Source organism: Exophiala viscosa (genome assembly GCF_022695815.1).
Source record: "Exophiala viscosa unplaced genomic scaffold EDD37scaffold_10, whole genome shotgun sequence".
Classification (NCBI taxonomy): domain Eukaryota; kingdom Fungi; phylum Ascomycota; class Eurotiomycetes; order Chaetothyriales; family Herpotrichiellaceae; genus Exophiala; species Exophiala viscosa.
In genome coordinates this window covers 380,224-401,438 of record NW_026944362.1, presented here as the reverse complement: position 1 = coordinate 401,438, position 21,215 = coordinate 380,224, and the positions used below count along the sequence as shown (strand labels likewise).

At 51.3% G+C, this 21,215-nt stretch overlaps 5 protein-coding genes across 5 annotated transcripts; 3 read left to right on the top strand and 2 right to left on the bottom strand.

Moving 5' to 3' along the window:
* Positions 1 to 1,142: 1,142 nt before the first annotated feature.
* On the top strand, positions 1,143 to 6,146 carry EDD37DRAFT_594517 (kinesin family member 11; the record flags this gene model as incomplete). The annotated part of the gene is made up of 3 exons (XM_062814556.1): positions 1,143 to 1,194; positions 2,314 to 4,904; positions 4,952 to 6,146. The coding sequence occupies 3 exons, from the start codon at positions 1,143 to 1,145 to the stop codon at positions 5,957 to 5,959; spliced, it is 3,651 nt and encodes a 1,216-aa protein (XP_062667274.1). The 3' UTR covers positions 5,960 to 6,146.
* A 1-nt stretch (position 6,147) lies between these two features.
* EDD37DRAFT_637967 (uncharacterized protein) lies at positions 6,148 to 7,397 on the bottom strand. The gene has a single exon (XM_062817069.1). It carries the CDS (start codon positions 7,238 to 7,240, stop codon positions 6,314 to 6,316), a length of 927 nt encoding a protein of 308 aa, XP_062667273.1. The 5' UTR covers positions 7,241 to 7,397; the 3' UTR covers positions 6,148 to 6,313.
* A 215-nt stretch (positions 7,398 to 7,612) lies between these two features.
* EDD37DRAFT_567943 (kynurenine 3-monooxygenase) lies at positions 7,613 to 9,174 on the top strand (the record flags this gene model as incomplete). Its single annotated transcript, XM_062814169.1, has 2 exons — positions 7,613 to 7,721; positions 7,823 to 9,174. 2 exons carry the CDS (start codon positions 7,613 to 7,615, stop codon positions 9,172 to 9,174), a joined length of 1,461 nt encoding a protein of 486 aa, XP_062667272.1.
* A 123-nt stretch (positions 9,175 to 9,297) lies between these two features.
* On the top strand, positions 9,298 to 12,614 carry EDD37DRAFT_673051 (uncharacterized protein; the record flags this gene model as incomplete). Its single annotated transcript, XM_062819468.1, has 4 exons — positions 9,298 to 9,519; positions 9,574 to 10,123; positions 11,652 to 11,739; positions 11,792 to 12,614. Exons 1-4 carry the CDS (start codon positions 9,385 to 9,387, stop codon positions 12,612 to 12,614), a joined length of 1,596 nt encoding a protein of 531 aa, XP_062667271.1. The 5' UTR covers positions 9,298 to 9,384.
* A 547-nt stretch (positions 12,615 to 13,161) lies between these two features.
* On the bottom strand, positions 13,162 to 21,017 carry EDD37DRAFT_637963 (1-phosphatidylinositol-3-phosphate 5-kinase). The gene has a single exon (XM_062817068.1). The coding sequence runs from the start codon at positions 20,782 to 20,784 to the stop codon at positions 13,345 to 13,347; it is 7,440 nt and encodes a 2,479-aa protein (XP_062667270.1). The 5' UTR covers positions 20,785 to 21,017; the 3' UTR covers positions 13,162 to 13,344.
* Between the last annotated feature and the right edge of the window lie 198 nt (positions 21,018 to 21,215).

Sequence of the window (21,215 nt, the reverse complement as noted above, 5' to 3'; positions counted from 1 at the left end):
TGTGACGACATTTACAACACCGCTATAGCCAGACTGGTTGCTTTCTGGGGTGGTGAAGTGGAAGAGAGACCAAGTTTGTTGTGCGACGGTGGAGGTTGGAACTGAGGACCGCAGGGACACGGGAAACCCACTTTCTACCGCCGTACATGGATTTACTGACTTGCGGGTGGCCGCAGTAGTTCCAACACATCATCCATTCATCGCGCGCTTCTACTACCTAGTGCTGCTTGTGCTTATGGACATCCTCACAGGCTTGAGCGGGAACAGGAGTCACCGTCACAATCTGTGACTCTGGTGTATGGTGTATTGCGCTGGCTTACCCGTACACTCTGTCCAACTCTACCTAGAACACCGTCAAGCAGCTGACCGTGTCGTTCTTGAGCACTTCGAACAACATCCCTGGAAAGCCAAACAGCTCCGTGTTGCTCGTTCCTCCACCTATGTCGTCGGACTTGTTCTCGGCGCCTGTCTTGCCACGAGTGGGACTCTCTTCTAGATCGCCCAACAGCTCTATCGAACTCTCAGGGCTTTGCTCCCATCCTCTGTTGAGCACCATTCCTCGCTGCATTTGTTTCTCATCGTCGTCATCCTTATATGTACCACGCCAGATCTGTTTGAGTGACGACGAGAGTTCAGTGAAAGGCATCTCTGAAGTTAAGTTGGGCCCTTGACCCTCGCTAGAGGTTTGTATCACCCAGCGACTCCTTCGATGTCGGTTGAAGGAAAAGGAGCCTGGAATGTTTCCGTGTAGGAAGATTTTGGCGGCCACAAGCTGTGCACTTGACCATCTTGGAGGTTCGGTGCCTTGTATCCCGGGGAAAGGTGGTGACCTGGAAGCTGGGGAAGAGATGAGCACATCGAATCCATGGTGGAAATAGTTATAGAAACAATCGTCGTTCGAACCATCTTGTCGATTGGGGTCAACGTCTCCATCAATGTCGGACTCCTCGGTATAGCTCTGTATGGATGACTGATCAGTGTCTGCGCCCTGAGGGTCGAGAGCTGGAGACATGCTGGGCACCCTACGACCCGATGGCTTACCCGCAGCATGGATGGAGATCCGCCGGTCATGCTTACGGTAGATGGCATCCGGTGGGCCTAATTCTGCCACGAGATCCTGCGGGGTGGTCTCGCTCAGGATGATGCTGAAAGGTGGCAAGTTCCTCCGTACCAACTCGACTCGGCCAGCGCCCAGTACCCTTACCTCCTCAACCTCATCAGCAATCGTCTCTGCAGGTTTTCCCACTAGCGATGATAATCGTGGATAAGTCGGAGGTTTTGCGTAGAGATTTGTTCTCGCTTCAGTCCATGAGGACCCAGGGAAGATAGCCATGGATATTGCCGGCCCCGTAGCGTTGGAGGAAAGTATCGACACGAAATCCACTCGATCCGACCATGATTGATGCTGCACAGGAAATGTGAAGGCTAGTCCTGGGTATGACAGAACATATGTACCCGTTGCTTGTCCTGACTCAGGAGGCAAATATTCACCCGCATATGTCGGCCCAAAAAGTCGACTGTAGATGTGTCGAAATGTAGGACCGGAGGGAGGGGAAACGTCTTCGGAATTGGTTTCGTCAGAATTCTTACTTCGACGGACCAAGTCGGTGTTTTTGTAGACCAGACTAGTCAAAGAAAAATCCAGAACCTCAATGAGTCGTAGTCTTTGGTCTGGACCATCAAATCGAAGTCTCAGCCCATTGTAAGGGAGGCTTAGGATGACAGGTTGTGTTATCGGTTGTGAAGCAGCATATGACAGATCAAGGTTGGGATATGTCTGTGGTGATGCTTTTAACCTTGTGATAATGCTATGCATTGATGATCCCAGGGCTGAAGCGGTCAGCATGCGACGAGGATGCGGCAGGAGAATGCATACTTATCCAGCCGACACCCCTTTCCGGTTGTATCTGGAGAGCGAGCTTGGGTGAAGGCTCGTTCATTGTGGACGGCGCATATCGGAATAAGGGAAATCAAGTTGTGAGATGGACGAGGACGGATGGGTTTAATGACGACGTAAAGGTTTCATGTACTGTTCGGGTCACAATAGCTCTTGTGAAGGGAGTGAGGTTCATCATCAGGTGGACATGTAAATGAGGGGAAGGCTGTGCACACAAGGCTGCATCACGTGCCATTGACTTTTGTTTACTTCATCCGTTTTCGGTCGTCGGCTATTCGCCCAAGGGCTTTCCCTTGCAAACGCAACTGACGCAACTGACGCAACTGCCACAAATTCCTATTCATGTCTCCATGTTTTTGAACGGTGTTTCTGTGTCTTTCTGCATGTTTAATATTGGATTTGAAGACTCAAACGAGCCCCATCGCCCATCATGGGCGGGCCGCGAAGACCTACCATTACAGCGACTCGAAGTTCAATGCGCCCTCCTCCCAGACCAAATCTTCCCCAACATGCCTCAATGACTGGTCGCGCTCCGTCCCCAGCAGATTCAAGCGCTTCAAGTAACAATTCTGGTGCTGGAACGAAGAGGAAGGAAAGAGACTTTGAACAGGATCATGGAGAAGAGACGAACATTCATGTGGTGGTGCGATGTCGTGGGCGCAATGACCGGGAAGTCCGTGAGAACAGCGGAGTGGTAGTATCAACAACAGGAGTCAAGGGTAAAAACGTCGAGTTGTCCATGGGACCCAATGCGATCAGCAACAAGACATACCAGTTCGACAAGGTCTTTTCCCCGGCAGCAGACCAGGCCATCATTTTCGAAGATGTGGTTGCGCCCATTCTGAGCGAAATGCTTACCGGATTCAATTGCACGATATTCGCGTATGGTCAAACTGGTACAGGAAAGACTTATACAATGTCCGGCGACATGACGGACAGTCTAGGTTTACTGTCCGACGCCGCCGGTATTATACCTCGAGTATTGTCCACGCTCTTCCAGAAGCTCGAAGCAGACGAGGTGGAATGCTCAGTCAAGTGCTCCTTCATTGAGCTCTATAACGAGGAATTGAGAGATTTACTTGCGGCGGACGACAGTGTTAAGCTCAAGATCTACGACGATGCCAACAAAAAAAGCCAGACGGCGACAATGGTCCACGGAATGGAGGAGTCGTATATCAACAGTTCGTCAGCAGGGATCAAGCTTCTCCAGCAAGGCAGCTACAGGCGTCAAGTGGCCGCAACAAAGTGCAACGACCTCAGTTCTCGAAGCCATACCGTTTTCACAATCACAACCTACATCAAGAAAGTCAACGAGACGGGGGAAGATTACATTTGTATAGGCAAACTCAATCTCGTCGACTTGGCGGGAAGTGAAAACATTCAGAGAAGTGGTGCGGAGAACAAGAGAGCCGTCGAGGCTGGTGTGATCAACAAGAGCCTGTTGACACTCGGTCGGGTAATCAATGCCCTGGTCGACAAAAGTCCGCACATTCCCTACCGAGAATCAAAACTTACGAGACTGCTACAAGACTCACTAGGTGGAAGGACAAAGACTTGCATCATTGCGACAGTGTCGCCGGCTAGAAGCAATCTCGAGGAGACCATATCTACACTTGATTACGCCTTTCGTGCGAAGAACATCCGAAACAAACCCCAAGTCAATTCAACGATCTCCAAGCAGAGGTTACTTAAGGAGTTTACTGTGGAGATTGAAAAGATCAAGAGCGAACTGATTGCCACGAGGCAACGCAATGGCGTATATCTTACGAATGATCAATATGAGGTGCTTACTGTGGAAAGCGAGTCACGGAGGATACTCAGTGAAGAGCAAAAGGCACGCATTGAAACGATGGAAATCAGCCTTCGCAACAAAGTGCAAGAACTATTTAGCCTCACCAACAATTTTACCATGCTGAAACGAGACACCGAAACGACACGAGCAACATTGGCGAGTACCAAAGATGTGCTGGTGAAAACCGAAGCCGTGCTTGCGGATACTCAACGGTCCCTAGCGGAGGAGACTGTCCTCCGGGAAGCGCATGAGGCCACAGAAGGAAGGCTGTTGGACATCGGCACAAGGCTGGTCTCTACAGTTGGCATGTCCACTCACGATGTCAACGGCCTTCAAGCAGGATTAGAACGGCGGTCCAATCTTCACAACCAGAATCGTAATGCTTGGACAGCCTCGGTTGACCGTGTCAATGATGTGTCCGACCTAGTCGAGGCTCGAATGAAGAGCTTTCAAGCAGAAAACTCTGACATGATTCGAAGCAGTCGGGAGCGTATAGACACGTTCGTATCGACGCAGAAGATGCACCTCGAAACCTCAGCAAGGCTAGCCCTGTCCAAAGCATCGGACGTTGAGAAGAGTTGTGCCGCGGTCGAGGTCCAATCCGGCAAAGCCCGGGACGACATGAATACTGTACTTGAAGAGATCAAGGACCTACGCGAAAACGTCAAGGAAAAAGTGGCTGAAGGTCTTCAAGGACTGTCGCAAGCTGCAGCCAAGATAGCTGCAGAAGTCATTTTGGAGCTTGAAGATTTTCATACGCAGCTGCACACGTCCTACAGTGGTCTCGGCAAGGATATCAAGAATATGTTCGATGAGCTTACCAAGCAACTCTCTGCCCAGCGTGAGGAAGCGGATGCATTGAGATTTGCGCTACAAGCGGCGAATAGAGCGAACATTGAGGCTCAACTGGCGGCAGCTTCTCAGCTTCAGTCGGTTAAGGACGAAGAGAAAAGAGTGTCGAAAGAGGAGAAGGAAATGCTGAAGGAGCAAATCTTCCGCCTGATCGATTCATCTTCTCTACGACAGGAGGAAAGATTATCAGACCGTCTGATTAATGCTCAGACTAACCTCGTCGACGCGGCGGAGCAGTTTGAGAGGGCCGACAAAAGTTATCTAGAAGGAATGGACAAGTGGACAGACAATGACATTAATCTCATGACGAAGGTTGTCAGATGCAGAGAAGATATCAAGACCAAGATGAAAGGAGACTGGATGGTATGTTGTGTCTCACGGCAAAAGAAAAGCACTAACTGTGCCTACAGGCGGTTAACACACGAAGCAATGCCATTCAAAAGTCAACCAGAGCAATTCACGAAGAGACTGGCAAAATCGTTGATGCTCAGCTCGGGCGAGTGGCTACTCAGATGGGTGACTTGGATGAATTTGTCGGCAGAGCAAGATCTCAAAACGATTTGTACCACCAGCAGCGAACTGAGGGTCTGACCAGCATGGCGAGCAATGCTAGAGCTGGCTTCGTTCAGCTTGAGAAAGACTTTAACGACTGCAAGACGTCGACTGAGAGCTTCGGCAATGCGAACACCTCACATGGAGCGGACATGGAGGCACTCGCCGCTTCACTGGAAGATGATGCTAAGCCATTACTCGAAGATCTACAACACGTACTCGCCAACTCGATGTTCGCCGATTATAAGCATACAGGAGAGACGCCCCAGAAGCGCGAGTGGGACTATCCCACAAATCTACCACGGACGGAACGTCACGACTCTATCATTGCAAGACTTAGGGGTCTCCCTGACCCGGCCGCAGTCAGAAAGACGCCATTGACAAGCAAGACACCTGGCCGATCACCACAGAAGCAGACGTCTCCTAGGAAGGGATTCGGCTCTCCATCGAAAGCGCTGAGTCCAAGCAAGACGAAAGTCTTTATGGATGCTGAAGTGCCCGCTGCCAGAACCGAAGAGAGTCAGACTAGCAGTTTCACGGATCTGGGTGAGCAATCGAAAGCTGGGCTCAAAGAGGTCGATATCAATGTCATACCACGGGCTCCGACGACAAATGTGTCAGCCAATGCCGATGACAGACCGGTCTTACTCGACTTTAGTAAGAGTCTGGGTAGTGGTGCAGGACAGCCGCCGTTGAAGAGACATGCAACGACCAATGCGATTGTGGAGAGCAGATTGCCTACGAAATTGAGTCGGGCGAAGAGCACGGCTGCAGGGATGGCCATGGGTTTAGGGTTCGAGAATTTCGGGCGGAGTGTCGGTTCGGTAGCTGGTGGGAGGAGGTTGAGAAGTAGTCCTCCTAATTGATCTGATCGTGTGGGAGTATGTCTGGTAGCTTTTACAATGGCCGGGGGAAAGCGAGGTGTTGTGGTGGTTTTCTTTCTTTCGTTGAGTTGAACACTTCATGAGATACCCCCTTCTGCTGTTGGACACGGTCGTTGCTTGGATAGGTCAGGGAACAGAATGAAATCAGAATCTACGGATTGGAGTCGAGACTTCGCAGCACATGAACTCGACCATGGCAACAGTGACCTAGACCGTAGACAAGGAGAATGCCGCTCGCTTTGAGAGTTTGTCAGACTCTCTATAGGTTTATTAGTGGATGGGACGCAGTCCCTGTACAGTCTTGTATGGGTATATAGCAAAGCAACGTCACGGTCATCAAACACTGGCGTCAACAGCGGCTGCACCGCTGTCCCTCGAGCCTGTAGTAACACCCGCAGTTTCTCCTGCACCACCAGGTCCACCTCCACCCAGGGAACCAGCCTCCATGACTTGCCTGATGTCCTCGAGCCTACGCTGAAACCGCTCAATCATTTCCTCCATACTTTCCTTCTCAGCGGCGGGGGCATCGCCAGGTGTATTTCCCCGACCCTCGATGCGCAACATGAGCGAGGTATCGTCTTCGCCTGCGTCCCCCATCGTCGGCGCCGCGGTGATGCTCGACCTTAGCGCTTGCCAGTCTGCGCTGAAACTCTGGGCAGAAGTCACTTCGTAGGTCATTCTCGCACCCGAGGAGTCTTGTGGTGGTGGATGTGTGCGTGGATGCACGTCCAGAACTAGATAGTGTTCGCGCATGCCGGCAGTAGGAGCAGGGAGACGAGTGGCGGTGTCATCGTGCTCGCTCTCGTGCGCATGCTCGTGCTGTGCCACACTCGCCTGCTGCTGCTGCGGATCCAATGTCTCGAGTGATCGACAGGCTGCTTCGGCGATAATGTCCGAGTCATCATCGGCGAATATATAGTGCACAGTCGGGTGATGATGTTCGTTCGAGACGCTGTCCTCGATCAGGGTGAAGAAGGGCTGAAAAGAAGGTATGGCATCGGTCTTGACATCGGCAGCATATTGCTCGGACTCGTCGCCTCCATCCTCACCTTCGACGACCGCGTGCTCCGAGTAGTCGATCTGTGAGTGCCGAGTCGTAGCAGATGCAGATGCAGACTGGTGCGAGGCTACGATGGGGTCGTCCTCGAAGTGTGGAGAGGGAAGGAGGCTGCGGCTCTGGCTGCTATGAGGACCGCTGGTTCGCCGCAAGGAGGACTTTGACGGCGAAGACGAGTGTGTTGGGACTTGACGGGGCTGGGACATGTCCTGGTTCTAGATGGCGGACTCCGTGGCTACATTGTGATAGCCACGGTTGATGGACAGCGGGTAGGGACGTTAGTGGTGTGGGTTGATTGTTGGGCGCATGCAAGGCAAACAAACGGCGGAATGGACATTGGGTGTTGAATCATGCAGCCTCGTCTATATGATCAGATAAGATTAGATCATCCCGCAAGGCTGTCATCAAATTCTTGCCGACCTCCGCCGAGGGAATATGATTCATGACCACATCCCGTCTGCTTATATAGCATTTCGCCTCTTTCAATCATCAGTACATCTTACAGAATGTCAACATATCGGCCGATGACTTTCATCGACTCCTCACTTCAGACGTGATCAGATCAGCTTGCAACGACAATGGAGGGGAAGAAGATCGTAGTGGTCGGCGCCGGTCCTGTGGGCTCATTGGCAGCACTGTATGCCTCGCAGCGAGGTGCCGAAGTGGAAGTCTATGAACTTCGTGATGGTATGTTCGCTTGTATCTTGTCCATCAAACCAAGCCACTCCGTCTCATTCGCAGTGCACCGCTCCTTCTTGCGTCAGCTAACATTGCCTTTGTTGCACCAGATCTACGAAACGAGGAGACCACGCCTCTCAACTTCACAAAGTCCATCAACCTAGCTCTATCCGAGCGAGGCATCAATGCTCTTCGCTCGGCCGGTAATCCAGAGCTTCTGCAAGCTATTTTGTTGCAGACAATCCCGATGTATGGGCGCATGATCCATACACGCACATCAACCGGAGCACTTTCAAAACAGTCTCAACTCTACGATGTACACGGCCGATTCCAGCGTTCCGTGGACCGAGGTGGTCTCAATCGAGTCCTCCTCGACCACCTCGATTCTTTGCCCAATGTCAAACTTTTCTTCCAACACAAGATGACTGGCGCAGATTTCCGCAAGAAAAAGGCCTGGTTTGAGATCAAGGACCCGACCGATTCAGTCTACGACAGACCAAGAGAAGTCGAGGTGGACTTCGATCTTCTCATTGGCGCTGATGGGGCTCATTCGTCTACACGATACCACATGATGAAATATGCTCGCACGGATTACCATCAAGAGTACATCGACTGCCTATGGAGCGAGTTCACAATGCCGCCCAATGAGTCCGGGGACTTTGCCATCTCGCCTAATCACCTTCATATCTGGCCTGCCGGGAGTTTCATGTTCATTGCTCTTCCCAACCTTGACAAGTCTTTTGTCTGTACATTCTTTGGGCCTGTTGAGCTGTTTCAAAGACTAGAGAACGGCTCAGATGACGACTTCATCTCCACCTTTGACGAGTACTTCCCTGGCGTCACTACCTATATTCAGCCTGAGGACCTGGTGTCTCAATTCAAGCGCAACCCACACTTGCCGCTCATCAATATCAAATGCTCGCCACACCACTACGGCGACAGCGTTGTCATCGTGGGCGATGCCGCCAATGCCATGGTTCCCTTCTATGGTCAGGGCATGAACGCTGGCTTGGAGTCTGTCCGAGTACTGTTCTCCAAGCTCGATGAGAATTCAGACATTGCAGAAGCGCTTGCAGGTTACACCACGGAACGTACGACCGACGCACACACGATAGCCGAACTTGCCCTTGGGAACTACACCGAGATGCGATCGTCTGTGACCTCCCCATTGTACAAATGGCGCAAGTACATTGAGGAGACTCTAGACAAGTACTTCCCGAGCCTCGGATGGGCCACCCAGTATTCCAGAGTCAGCTTCAGCAACATGAGGTATAGCGATGTGGTCCAGTATTCGAAGAGACAGAAACGTATCCTAACGACCTTCTTCCTGTCACTGGCAGCAATCGCCGTGGCAGGTCCGAGCGTTGCACTGTGGTTCTATCTGTACAGATACAACCGGCAGAGACGCTTCAAGCTCTCATGGTCTCCGAAATCACTTACCGCCTTCCTCAACTCGACTTGATGTCTGAAAAAAATCATGTGCGGCAGAATGATGTCTCTGATGGGCGGTCAACTCACCTTCATCATCCCTCACCTATCTCCCACAACTCAGTGGCTCTTTACTAGGATTCATCCCCACCTCACCTCAACTCACCTCACATTGTCTCTCAGCCTCGGCCTCCTGCGTCAGCGGATCGCTTGTACGTCGTCGTCGTCACATCTGCTCGCCAACATGTCGATCGTGAAGAAACGTAACGTTCGACACGGTCACCCAGCTAGGTATCGCCTACGCTCGAGTGTCAGCCACGCAGCAGGAGCGGCACCACGCTTGATCAGGAGGAACACGGCTTTCGTCGTGTCTCGCGCAGTGAGTTGACCGCCGTCAACTTCCACTTCGACAGCTTTTTCTGATGACCTTTAGATACTCACCAACATCAGACCTGCTCGGGTGCGCCGAACTCGAAGTGGAGAGGCGACGGGACCTGACCCAGACAGACCAACAATCCTCAGTCTTCCGAACAATGTGCTCTTGGACGTCCTCAACTCTCTAGACGTGCCTTCAAGGATTTGCATGGGTCTCACCTCAAAGTTCTTCGCTCAAATGGCCGGTATGGTCGATACAGCTCTTGACGATCAAGCAAGCATTGTCAAATTTCACCGTCGTTGCCCACTTCCACCATGCATGTACACTACACACCTCAGCGACCGACGCATCTTGCTTCTGACCTTGAGGTCATACATGCCTTGGAATTACCGATTGTGTTGGAAGTGTGTCAAATATACCAAGATCAGCGATTCAAAATGGTTCTTTACCACCAGGATTCGGCTCGACGGTCTCGACGGTCTCAATCTTGATTCATTCAAGAATATCCGCTCAGACAACAAGATATGGGCCCATGCTGACTGTGTCATGTCTGGAACACACCTGGCTATGTGGGCCATCATGACACCAGGCGCCTGCGGCGGCTTCTGTAAATTTCTCGGAACTACTACACCATTAGTGGGAGGTCATTTGTACCACCATTGTTGATGCGAGACGGTTGATGTGCAAATGCGAAAGAATTAAATGAGTATGAAAACCATTGGACCTTGGCAAAGAAAGGAGTACAAAAAGGCCTTGTTGGGGCAGGTCTGCCGAGCAGAAGACGTGAATACAAAGAGCTTCTCACATGGTCTACGTATCCCAATAGCCGTTGGGGACGGTGGTCGTCATGCCTGCACCGGATGCCAAAAAAACAGGCTGCGGATTCTGGTTGTGCGACGGCGCCTTGAACCTAAGGCGTTCGTGACTGACATCGCTATGTGCTATTGCCGTTGCAAAGGGTCGTCACGCTGTCGCTATCGACCCCAACTCCATCGGTCGCCTTGGTGCGTTTCCGAATGACATCGCTAGATGCCGATATCGTTCAACGGGGTCGCCGCGCTATCGATACCGACACCTAGGGCCCTAATCACCATAGGGCGACGACCTACGGTAAGTCGTGAGATGTTTGCGATGGCGTTTAGTGCGTTCTTGAACCACACCGCCAGATACTATCTTCGTTCGAAGGGGTCGCCGCGCTAACGCTATCGCCCTCGATGTCCACCGGTCATTGTGCGGCGGCGACCTACGATAAGTGATGAGGTACCAGCGATACATGTGGTCGCCGTTTTGCCTATATCGATGAACAACGTGGCATGCTCTTGAATCATATCGCCAATATCGTGCCCGTTCGAAAGGGTCGCCATGCTATCGCCACCGCTGAATTATCTATGAACTGTTTGATACGTTCTTAAATCATATCGACAAATGTAGTGGCTATTCTTAACGGTCGCCGACCTGCTACCACCGACATCGCCATCGATGAACTGTTTGGTGCGTCCCCTGAATCACATTGCTGAACACTGTTGTCGTTCGCAGAGGTCGTCACGCTATCGTTATCGATCCCTTGCTCCATTGGTCGCTTCGGTGCGTTCTTGAGTCACATTGCCATTCATCGTTGCCACTCCTACGGGTCGCCACGCCGTGTCCACCGACATCCATGTCCAGCAATCGCCCCACGTTATGGCGCTTAAAGGAGAGTCTGCCTTACTGATTAACATACCATGCCATAGGGCGACGTGATCTCATCGCTGGACTTATCAACGCATTGCGAATTGCTATCGATTCACAGCAGAAGGCCATCACAAACATATTCCAGCATTCAGGTGACACAGGTCATTGTTCCGCCTGGCCGTGCTAAGACCCTAGACAACCGTCCTTACAAAAGAGGCTTTCTTGAGATCTTTCCCGCTCAAGAAGGTGCTTACCAGAGCCCCACTGAATGGCGCTGTGGACGAGATTGAAAAGAAGCCCTCGGACCGTCGTCCGCTTATACCCATAACCTTGGACTTTGTTCATTTGGTTTTGTGGATTCCGGCAGGAAACCGTATAGCTGAAAAGGCCACCTCGCTGGAATCTGCAGCGACTGGCGGCAAGTCGTGAGGCATTATACTGGACCCTGCTAACCACCCTTCCAGCTGCAAACCATACGGCGTGGCCAAGGTCGATGCAACCGCTAAGATTTTCCTGGGGTCCTGAGGGAGGACGCTTCACTCTTGCCAACATGTGAGGTTGAGGAGGAAGACGAGGAAGACAATAAAGGAGATGACGAAGAAAGCGATGACGATGAAGATAGCTCTACGAGCGACAACTCGGATGACACACACAGATCTGCAGTACCGTCGATGGGTTCACAAAACCCAGCTACATTACCTCCGCTGACCCTTGCGCTGACCCTTGCGCTGACCGAAACGTACTCCACGGACGTGATATATCAGATTCGTGATAAGTTCATAACGCAACTTGCCAGCGTCGATATCCACAAGGTACCGCACTTCTTGCACCCCAATAGCAAGCTGAAGGGCACGGCGCCCCAAGAGGGCAAATTCAGCGCTGAACAAATACGCTCAATCACCAACCTTATCTTCGTGGAAATGCTAGGCCAGTCGACTTTTAATCGCCTCACTCAACTGGTTAAGTGGTATAACCACACTACTAGTAGCGACCCCGGTGTTGTCCTTCCTGCGAAGAATACCGCCGTGGACCAGAATCTTCCGGAGATCTGTCGCTACCTCTTCTTGGCTTGGGCAAGAGCAGAAGAGTCTACTGTGAGGGAGAACAACTTCTTCCGGGCTATCCAAGGGCACACCGCCAGGTTCGAAATCAGCCACTACTACCGAAGCCTAATCAAGGCCGCCCAGAAGGACACCTATTATGATGTTAGACGTACCCTCGTCGAACACGGATACCATATGAAATCTACATGCGCCGCGTTGGTTCGACCATTCCTAGCTGTTGAAAGAACCGATGCTGGCCAAGACTTGCGCCGGTGTCCGCCTCTCCATCAAGCTCGCTGCTACCAGAAACGATTCGTTCCAACAACGCATCGAGAGTGCCATTGGAATCTACGCAAGGACCAACAGACAAGAGATGTCAGTTGAACAAAGAGTTGGGGGCACGGATCTATCAAGACCTCCCTGGCCATCTCAGGCGACTCATCAACGACATCTTCGGCCAAAATACACAGAAGATCGGCACCTTTTAGGAGAAGAAGCTTGGAGTTCGTGCCCCTGGAAAACAATGATGATCGTTACCTTAGTGGAGGCTGCGAGTGACATCAGCACTGCCAGTCACGATTCAAAGCGGTCGCCGTCCTGCCGCCATCGAGGCCTAGTTTGTTGCTACTAGAACATATCGTCAAATGTCGCTGGGTCATTACGCCGTGGCTATAAGCCCCTAAGTCCACTGGTCGTCATAGGGCGGCGACCTACAGCAACTCATAAGGTGTTAGCAACACTGACAAGGAGCACATTGTCTTCAAACGCGCATTGTGCAATGTAGATTGTATAGACTCAAGGCGGTCGTGAAACGACATCGATAGACGATGCGTTGCCATTCCACACGGTCGTCGCTATGTCACGACCAGGAAAGTGCTTTGTGGGTTCTTGCATCACATCGCGTTGTCGTTGAAATGGGTCGGTCTCCAATCTCCACCAGTCAGGAATAGTAATGTCATTTCTTGTTCATGCTATTGTGCTGCAAGCACCTAATCGCTATCAAACGACACACATAATGTCATAACCATAACCAAGCGCCTATCGCTATGCTGTATACCTTTGCGTGAAACACTCCAAGCTATGCAATGCACAGCCGTAATGATGAAATTGTTCCTCATGTGAGAATCTGCAGCTCGTTCTCACCTTTGTCTCCGTCCTTATCACCCTCAATCTTCAGCACTCTTCGCTCAACCTTGGCCGGCTTGATCTGATGCCAACAATTGGGAGCTTCAAGCACATATCGATTCATAGCTTCCCTGAATCGCCTCTTATACTCTTTCGGACTTGTGACGGTAGGTCTGTTCTTGCCTCCTCTTGCAAAACCACGATCCTTGATCCAACTCTCCAGCTTCTTGTCCCATGTATACGTGCGAATGCAATCGATGATTCCCACGACGAGCTCCTTCCGAACCTCATCGATCGCGACCATGAGACTGTAGTCCATCACGTTCTGGCGGGCAAGGAACAACGTGTCATTGTGTACAGATGATCGGATGAGTTTTTTGCTGTGCTCACGAGTGAAGAGCGGCGACTCGTATATGAACTCGACCATGTTCTCGTCAAGAAGCACTTCATTCTTCTCGCCAGTGGCATTGATCTTGCGATTCCGCATACTGCCTTTCAAATCGAAGATGCGCGTAGGCACCCTGTCATAAAACAGGTTTTCCATGAGTAGCAGAAACCAGTTGAACTCCACGCCAGTCACAGGATTCTTGATGATGATCTGGTAGAAGCCGAGCATTTTGGCAATGACGGACGGTAGTTCGTGGAAGAATGCCTCCGACATGATCTGAAAGTAGTTCGGGGCAAATTGAAGAAACGACTGCGTCTCGATCGGTGACAGCGATTTCAGAACAAATCGGTCGTCCAACGTCTTCAAAAAGACGGACTTGGTCTTGCCGCCTTTCGAATCCCATTTGGCACACCGGGATAGTGACTCCACGATTCTGTCAGCCACGCCACATCTTCTGCGTACAGCATCAAACTGCTCGGCGAAGAATATTTTACACAACATTTTAGCCGGACCTTCTTGAAACTGATACTTCAAGTGAGTGCCAGTCTTGCGCAACAGAGAGTGCATGACATCGGCTTGCGGATCGTCCGAATGTGCAGCCATTTCCGCAGTAACACTGTCACGCGCAGGTCGACTCTGCAAGTCGTGCAACATTGTCTGGTAATCATGGGATTCAAGGGCAAAGGCAATGATGGAGCTAGGTTCATCTTCACGGACAATGATGTCGCAGTCCGCAAAAATGTGCTCAGATGCGCCAAGAGGATATTCCAGAGCAGTCCACCCACTTGAGGAGCGTTCGGCCCAGAAGTTGGTCAACATCTTCATTAATGAAGTGCGTTCATGCTTGGGCAACTCTTTGAGGTCCATGTCCTCTTGAGACATGCGTAAGAGGTCTTCAGGTGAATCAGGCAAGTAGATCTCCTCTGATGCTTCATCAACCTCGCTCTGATCTTCGGCTTCCGAAGGGGCGTGACTTGAAACTTGGGCATCTGCCTCGTTCTCTGTCACATTTGCAAGTGCTTCGCTGGCCCGACGAGAGGAAATCTCCTCATGGGCGACGTTGACCTCCGCCATGCCTTCAACGGTGTCTGCCGTCTTCTCGACCTCATCGGGCAGTTCATCCGCACCGAAGACGTCGTCAGAGTCGCCTCGTTCGTCCACTGCTTCGTCAACATCTCTATAGACCTCCACAATAGGTTTTGACACGGCCAGTGGGTATATTCTGGATTGTCTGTTTCTTGCGGCCCGTTGTTTTCGTTCTTTGATTCGCTCTCGTTCGAACTCGCGACTTAGTTGTTCGAAATGCTTTGCGAGATTTGATACGCGGGACTCCTTGCGGGGTGGGATGGCCCTTGGGATCAACGACTGACTTTTGGTGAAGCTGCTCCTCTTGAGATGTGCAAGTCCAAGTCGCTCTGTAAGCTTTTTCTCCGGAGCCTGTAAGGTGGATTCAGGGTTGATAGGTGATATGGACGGGCTGAGCTTAGGGTGCGCAGCCCCAAACCCGTTCATTGCGTTGATCGCAGACAAGGTGCTGGAGCTCGCTTGACCAGCGTTCTGGCGGAGAGCAATTGATCCTGCTGGCTGAGATTGGGCACGTGCCAGGACAGGGGAACTCGCTTTGCCATCTGAAGTCCGCCGCATTGTGTAGGGCGCAATTGCCTCGTCGATGACTCTCAGTGGCAAATCAATTGCGTCGCTCTTAGGGACCGAGATGACTGTACCGGAAGCACCAGAGCTTCCTTCATTTGCCTCATGTTCGGAAGAAGCGATGGGAGATTGCCCTGGACTTGTATCTATGGCTCCTGGCGACCTCAGAGGCGCCGAGACTTCGACAGTGGTTTCACCTCCAGGCAGAGTCACTTGCTGAGGTGGCGATGCTATGGCCAGATCAAGATGCTTCACGTCTTCGATGTTTCTTGGGCCATCAAGCACAGAAGGAAGATTTTGCACTTCGGACCTTGTGACTTCGGGAATAGCCGAGGATTGCTCCTCTGGCGCTGGAGGGTTCGATCGTTCTTCAAGAACGGATTGGAGGACATCTTGCGTCTTCTCCGGAGACAATTTAGATCCCCTTCGAAGCTCGTTGTTCAGGAAGTGCGCCTCCTCAGTATTTCCCTTTTCGTCAGTAACCTCTTCTGCAGAAGGTGTTGTTGTTTCTTCGTCGTTCGTGGTCAAGGAGGTCACAGAGACATCACGGTCCAAGAAGATCTTTTTCAATTGTAGCGTAGCGAGTCTTCTGATATCCTTTTCGGAGGGGAAGAATTTACTTTCAAAATCCCCAAACACAGTGTCCCATTCAGACACCTTTTCTTGAGTCTCTCGAATGATTCCGTTGAAAGCGATTGTTTCCCAGTACCTGGAATTGGTATATCTGTCTTGAATCTGCTTGATAAGACTGGCATGCTCCTCATTAGCTTTCTTCGTCAGCTTCTCAATCTCGGCGCGGCATGCGTCAGCGGTTTCAGGAAGTACTGCATCGATGTTGATGTGTTTCAGACGTAGTTTGACGGACACCATGAACCGAGTGATTCGGTGCTCTAGACGGGTGTACACTTCGTTTTTGAACTTCAGATCATTGTCGACTTTCCAGGTGATTCTCATCCTCGGGACAATAATCTCCAGGAGATCAATCGTGTCATAATGCACGCGAAGTGCGAAGTCCTTATAGCCAAAGTAGCGTAGGTGATCCCTGTGTAGATCATGGGGGCAAATGCCGGCGCGAGCATGGAGATCTGCACTCCAGAACGATAGTTCGAGGTATTTTCCGAAGGAGTACTTCCAGCTGCTGGTTGACATGGGAGTCACGGTTGTCTCAACTCCACAGATCTTGCACTGACTCCACATCAAGATCGAGTCCTGAAAACCACGCATCTTTGCCGGATAAGGTTGGACAAAGACAGTGACTTGTGCCTCTCCGTGGACGTACTGACGATGGTGCTCATGCATCTTCTTTTCACATGCATCAGAGTGGCACTCTTCATTCGCTCGATAACATAGATCTTCGACATACTGTCCGAGTGTACAGTCTGCCTCGAACTCGGCCTCTGTTTCGTGTTCGTTGTAGAAGGCGAAAGCCAGTAGATCTGGACCAGAACATGGTACTGAAGTCTCTGTCGACACCAGACTGAACAGGACAACAATATTTTGATGAGCAAACGGATCGAATAGGTTACGATTTCCGGATAGATATGTTTCCCATTGCTTTTTCTGTGTTTCGTAGTTGTAAGCTGCCTTGTCATATTCGGCATCATGCACTGCATGAATGATTTCTCGGACTTTTCTGCTGGCTCCAGCCAGTGGCCGATGTACCATTTCAGGTTGAATCAGCGTGAATTTGGCAGATTTACCCTTGTCATCCATCGCTTGCTCGGTGGATAGGTCTTGATCTCGAAGTCTCTTCAGATATGCAACACGCCTTTCCAATTCCCTTGCACGCATGAGCAGGTAGGGTTGCGAGAACTTGACGAATGGGGAGGCAGAGAGTATTCGAGTTTCATGCTTGATCACAAGGTCTTCATAAAACATAGGCACGGGTACATCATCGGGGATATGCATCACTGACTCTGTGCTGTCCATTCTCACTGCCGGGACAAGATGACCTTCTTTTTCGGAGGAGACAACATCAGCATTCGAGACGTCCCCATCTGCCTTCGGTCGCGCTTCACTAGTGATCGTCTGCTCATCGGCTCTTCTGGACGGCTCACCGCCGTCCTTGTCTTGCATGGCAACCTTTTGCGCGAGATTATTCGGCGTTGTAGCAGTCTCGGCGCTCTGTCCGGTCGGTGCGCTTGGTATTAGGGCCCACTCATCTCGCATCAAACAAGTCTCGAGTTTCAGATTGTAGACAACATATACCATGAACTCGGTAACATGTTTGATCTTGGCGAGAGTTTGACGATCTGCTCCACGAAGGGCGATCGTACATCCAAGCTGCGGAGGGCAACCAGAAAGGTAGACGTATGTTTTCTTCCGTCCCTCCGCCATAAAAGTCTTGATCTCGAAGGAGTCGCATTGCCCAAACAAGTCCGTCTGCGATGTGAGTCTATCTATTGAGTGGACAACCCGAGCCTGAGTACATCTTGAGACTGCTTCCAGTACTCCAGACTTCACGTTGAAAATAGTCGTGATATTGGCTTTCTCAAGAAGTTCGAGGGCCAGACGAGAAATGTTCCGTTGTGCAAGTAGGACGTCGGGTTTAAGGGCAGCAATGCGACCAACAAGATTACCAAGGTACTCTCGCTCTTGCCTGATGACGGGATCTAAGCTTAGAAAATGCTGCTCGTGCCTGGCATATTCGAGTGCGAAGGTGATGACCAGAATTTTTGGATTGGCATGAGAACGGGCCATGCTTTTCAGAGCCACGTTCTTAGTGAACACCAAACCGGAGATGTAGGACGTGTCTCCAGGTTTGCCTCCAGGGATCTTCTTTAGTTTTACATAGTTGCGTATGTCGATGTCGTCCCCGCCGTGTACATCAGGATCAACGTCGTCCGTCGCCCTCAATAAGATAGGGACAAGCGCATCTTGCCAGCTGGATGCCTTCGGTATGTTTGCATCTTTCAGGAGTTGCTGAAGGAGCTTATGCACATGTTGAATACTCGCGCGATTGAGTTCCATTGCAGGGGCTGCCACTCCACGCATGGATGCACTTCGGATCATCCTCGACCGGCCTCTGGCATTTGAAGGCTCGGCCGGACTATCCTGTGTGTCGTTGTGGCCGTCCGGAAGCACAATCTGCAATCGTTCTTTGGTGCTTCGAGGAGTACGTTGGTGGATGCTGCTGGAGACACTAAGGTTGCGCTTGCGGGAACTCTTCAATGCATCAACATTGCGAGAGCTGACCACACTGGCATCGTCATTATCTCTCCCGAGACTCAATAAGCCCGCAATGCTCCGGTCACCGATGCGGGATCGACCTTTCCGAACAGCGGCGAGGAGGCCGCCAATAGCACTTCTATCGCTGTCAGGTACGCTGCGCGAGAGTTTGTCCGGGCTGAGTGCTTCATGAATGGAATGCTCATGCTCCTCTTCGCTGGAGGGATCGTCGGAGAGATACTGAGCAAGGTCCGGATCGATGATGCTGTCACGGTGAAATGCAGAAGATTTCCCTTCTTTGAGGACATCATCTGCAATGCGACGTTGAAATGGAACTCGGTCTTCATGATAAGCCTTGAAATTTCGTATGTGTTGATGTTTGGAATGGTGTCGCTTGTGGCCGTGACCAATAGAATGACTGGGCTTCAAGGACCTGGACGAACTGGGGCGCGGTAATGGCCGGTCACTTGTATCAAACTCTAGCACGGCAGATGTTCGATTCGCGCCCTCAAATGCCCGCCGTACTGGGAAATTCATCATCGGCGTTCTTGACATCTGCTCAAGTGATTGAGAAGTAACTGAAACATTGTCGTCATCGAATCGAGCCCACTGACGATTGTGAAGATTTGTATCCGGCGTCTTGGGACGAGTAGCTGAGTCTGGGACAGAGGCATCTTCCACAGAGTAATCCGAAGAATCGTCATCGTGATACGTGATGATGGAATCACACGGCTTGCAGACGCGCACTGGGCCGTTCGAGCCGAATTGCACCCCACCGATCAGGACTGTACATTTGTTGTCGAAGATCTGGCCACAAAGCCGACAATGGTGCTTTCGACGAAATGTCGTGAAAGGTTCGGCACACTGGAAACAGTCCTTCGCATTCTCGTCACGCATCCAGAACTCCTTGCTGAGAAGCTTACTCCGTGACTTGTTTACTGATCGTGCCTGAGCAGCGCTGTTAGGTGCATTTTTCCTGCTGCCGTCCACCGAAACATCTCGATTGGCACGTAGGCTGCTCATTGCCGCTGTAGAATCCGACGAAGATGTACGGGAAGCACGAAAGCCAGGCAATTTTGATTGGCTAATCTTTTGACCAGATTTTTCTGCGGACTTTTGCTCTGAGTTTGCGGAGAGAGGCGACCTGAGAGTGGGAGTGTCACTAGACCGTCCATGGATACCCGACAGGATTTTGGGCTGGTGAATGGCGTTTTCGCCCAGCAGGTCTAGAGGGCTGGGATGATGCTTATGACTCGTTGCGGTATCATGCCTGGCGGACGAGGCTCGTACGACCGACCTTTCGTCTGGTGTACCAAGGAGCAAATGCTGTGAGCTGCCCAAACCATCCACGTGACTGATCTGACTTTGCGTGGAAGTAGACGACAATCCGCGACCGTGGGAGATGGACGGTCCTGGCGCGTTTGGTCTTTGAGACGCTGACAGCCGAGGAGACGTGACAAGTCGACTGCCACGCTCAGTCATGGAACTTTCGTTGCCCGTTTTGGAGAAAACCCTCCGCAGACTGTCGCTGTCGCCGGATGCGGCCAAGCTCCGATCATGTGCAGGCGACTCAGGCTCGTATGCAGAACCTGTTCTTGAATGGCCTGTGGTTGCCACAGCATGGATATTCACTGATGTAACAGACGGGTCGGCTAAGTGTGATGATGATTGTGGGGGGGCTGTTGGTGACCTAATCGAAGGAGTCGAAGGTACTGATAGCTTAGCGACGCTTGTAGCCTTTGAAGACATTTTCGACAGTTGCGACGGTTGATCAACTGGCATAGGCGAGTCGAATGGGGTCAACTTTGGCGAGTGTGCCTTCGAAGTCAGTCCAGAACTTGGATTTAGACTGGCCCTCTCATCAAATTGGGCTGCTGTGGCTGATATAGTATGTTCTTCATGATGATCATCATTTTCCTTGGTGCCTCCCACACTTGCAATCAACTTGTTGTAGAGCCCTGTTATGCCACCTTGTATCTCGCCTGCCAACGTCTTATTCTCCTGGTTGAGTTCAGCATTCGGAGGTTCTGTGTAGTCGTTGAACACAGTCAGGTTATTCGACTGGGATGCCGCGGTGTGGATGGTGTCTAGAGCCTCGTTCAATGCATCTTGATCGAGCTCATGTGAGAGAGACGACCTGGAATCTCTTCTTGTTCTGCGTCCGAGTGGAAGAAAGAGGGAGGACGCGGAGGGACTCGGATTGTCCTTCTGAGAGGAAGGCATGGTGATAGTCAGTCTGGCGGCCTATCGGCCACAGATGTCCTGTGTTGATGTTCGGAAGACTTCATGCTCAGTGCCACATGTTGAGCGAGAAATGTACCCGAACAGTTGTATGTTGTCATAAATCAAAGTACAGGGTGGCCATTGATGAGAAATGGATTGCAATTGACAGCCTTCATGGGATCTGCCCAAAGGTCCCGCCCGTTGCACTTACCCGTACGGAGGGCGTGGAGTACCTACCCTTGCTACAGTACTTAAAGTACATGCCGCTTAATAAACGTCATGCTTGGCAAGTCGCGTCTCTGAACCGAATCGAAATCATCTCGACGCGGTTCTTTTCCCCAGAATTGCATGTGGACATTTTGACGTCCCCCAAGTGATCGCTATTTACCAAATGCAACCTTCGATTCCGACTCCAACCTTGCGACGTCAGA

Bases quoted from the DNA above. Each gene is read 5' to 3' on its own strand.
- EDD37DRAFT_637967 (XM_062817069.1), bottom strand. From the start codon at position 7,240: ATGTCCCAGCCCCGTCAAGTCCCAACACACTCGTCTTCGCCGTCAAAG.
- EDD37DRAFT_637963 (XM_062817068.1), bottom strand. From the start codon at position 20,784: ATGCCTTCCTCTCAGAAGGACAATCCGAGTCCCTCCGCGTCCTCCCTC.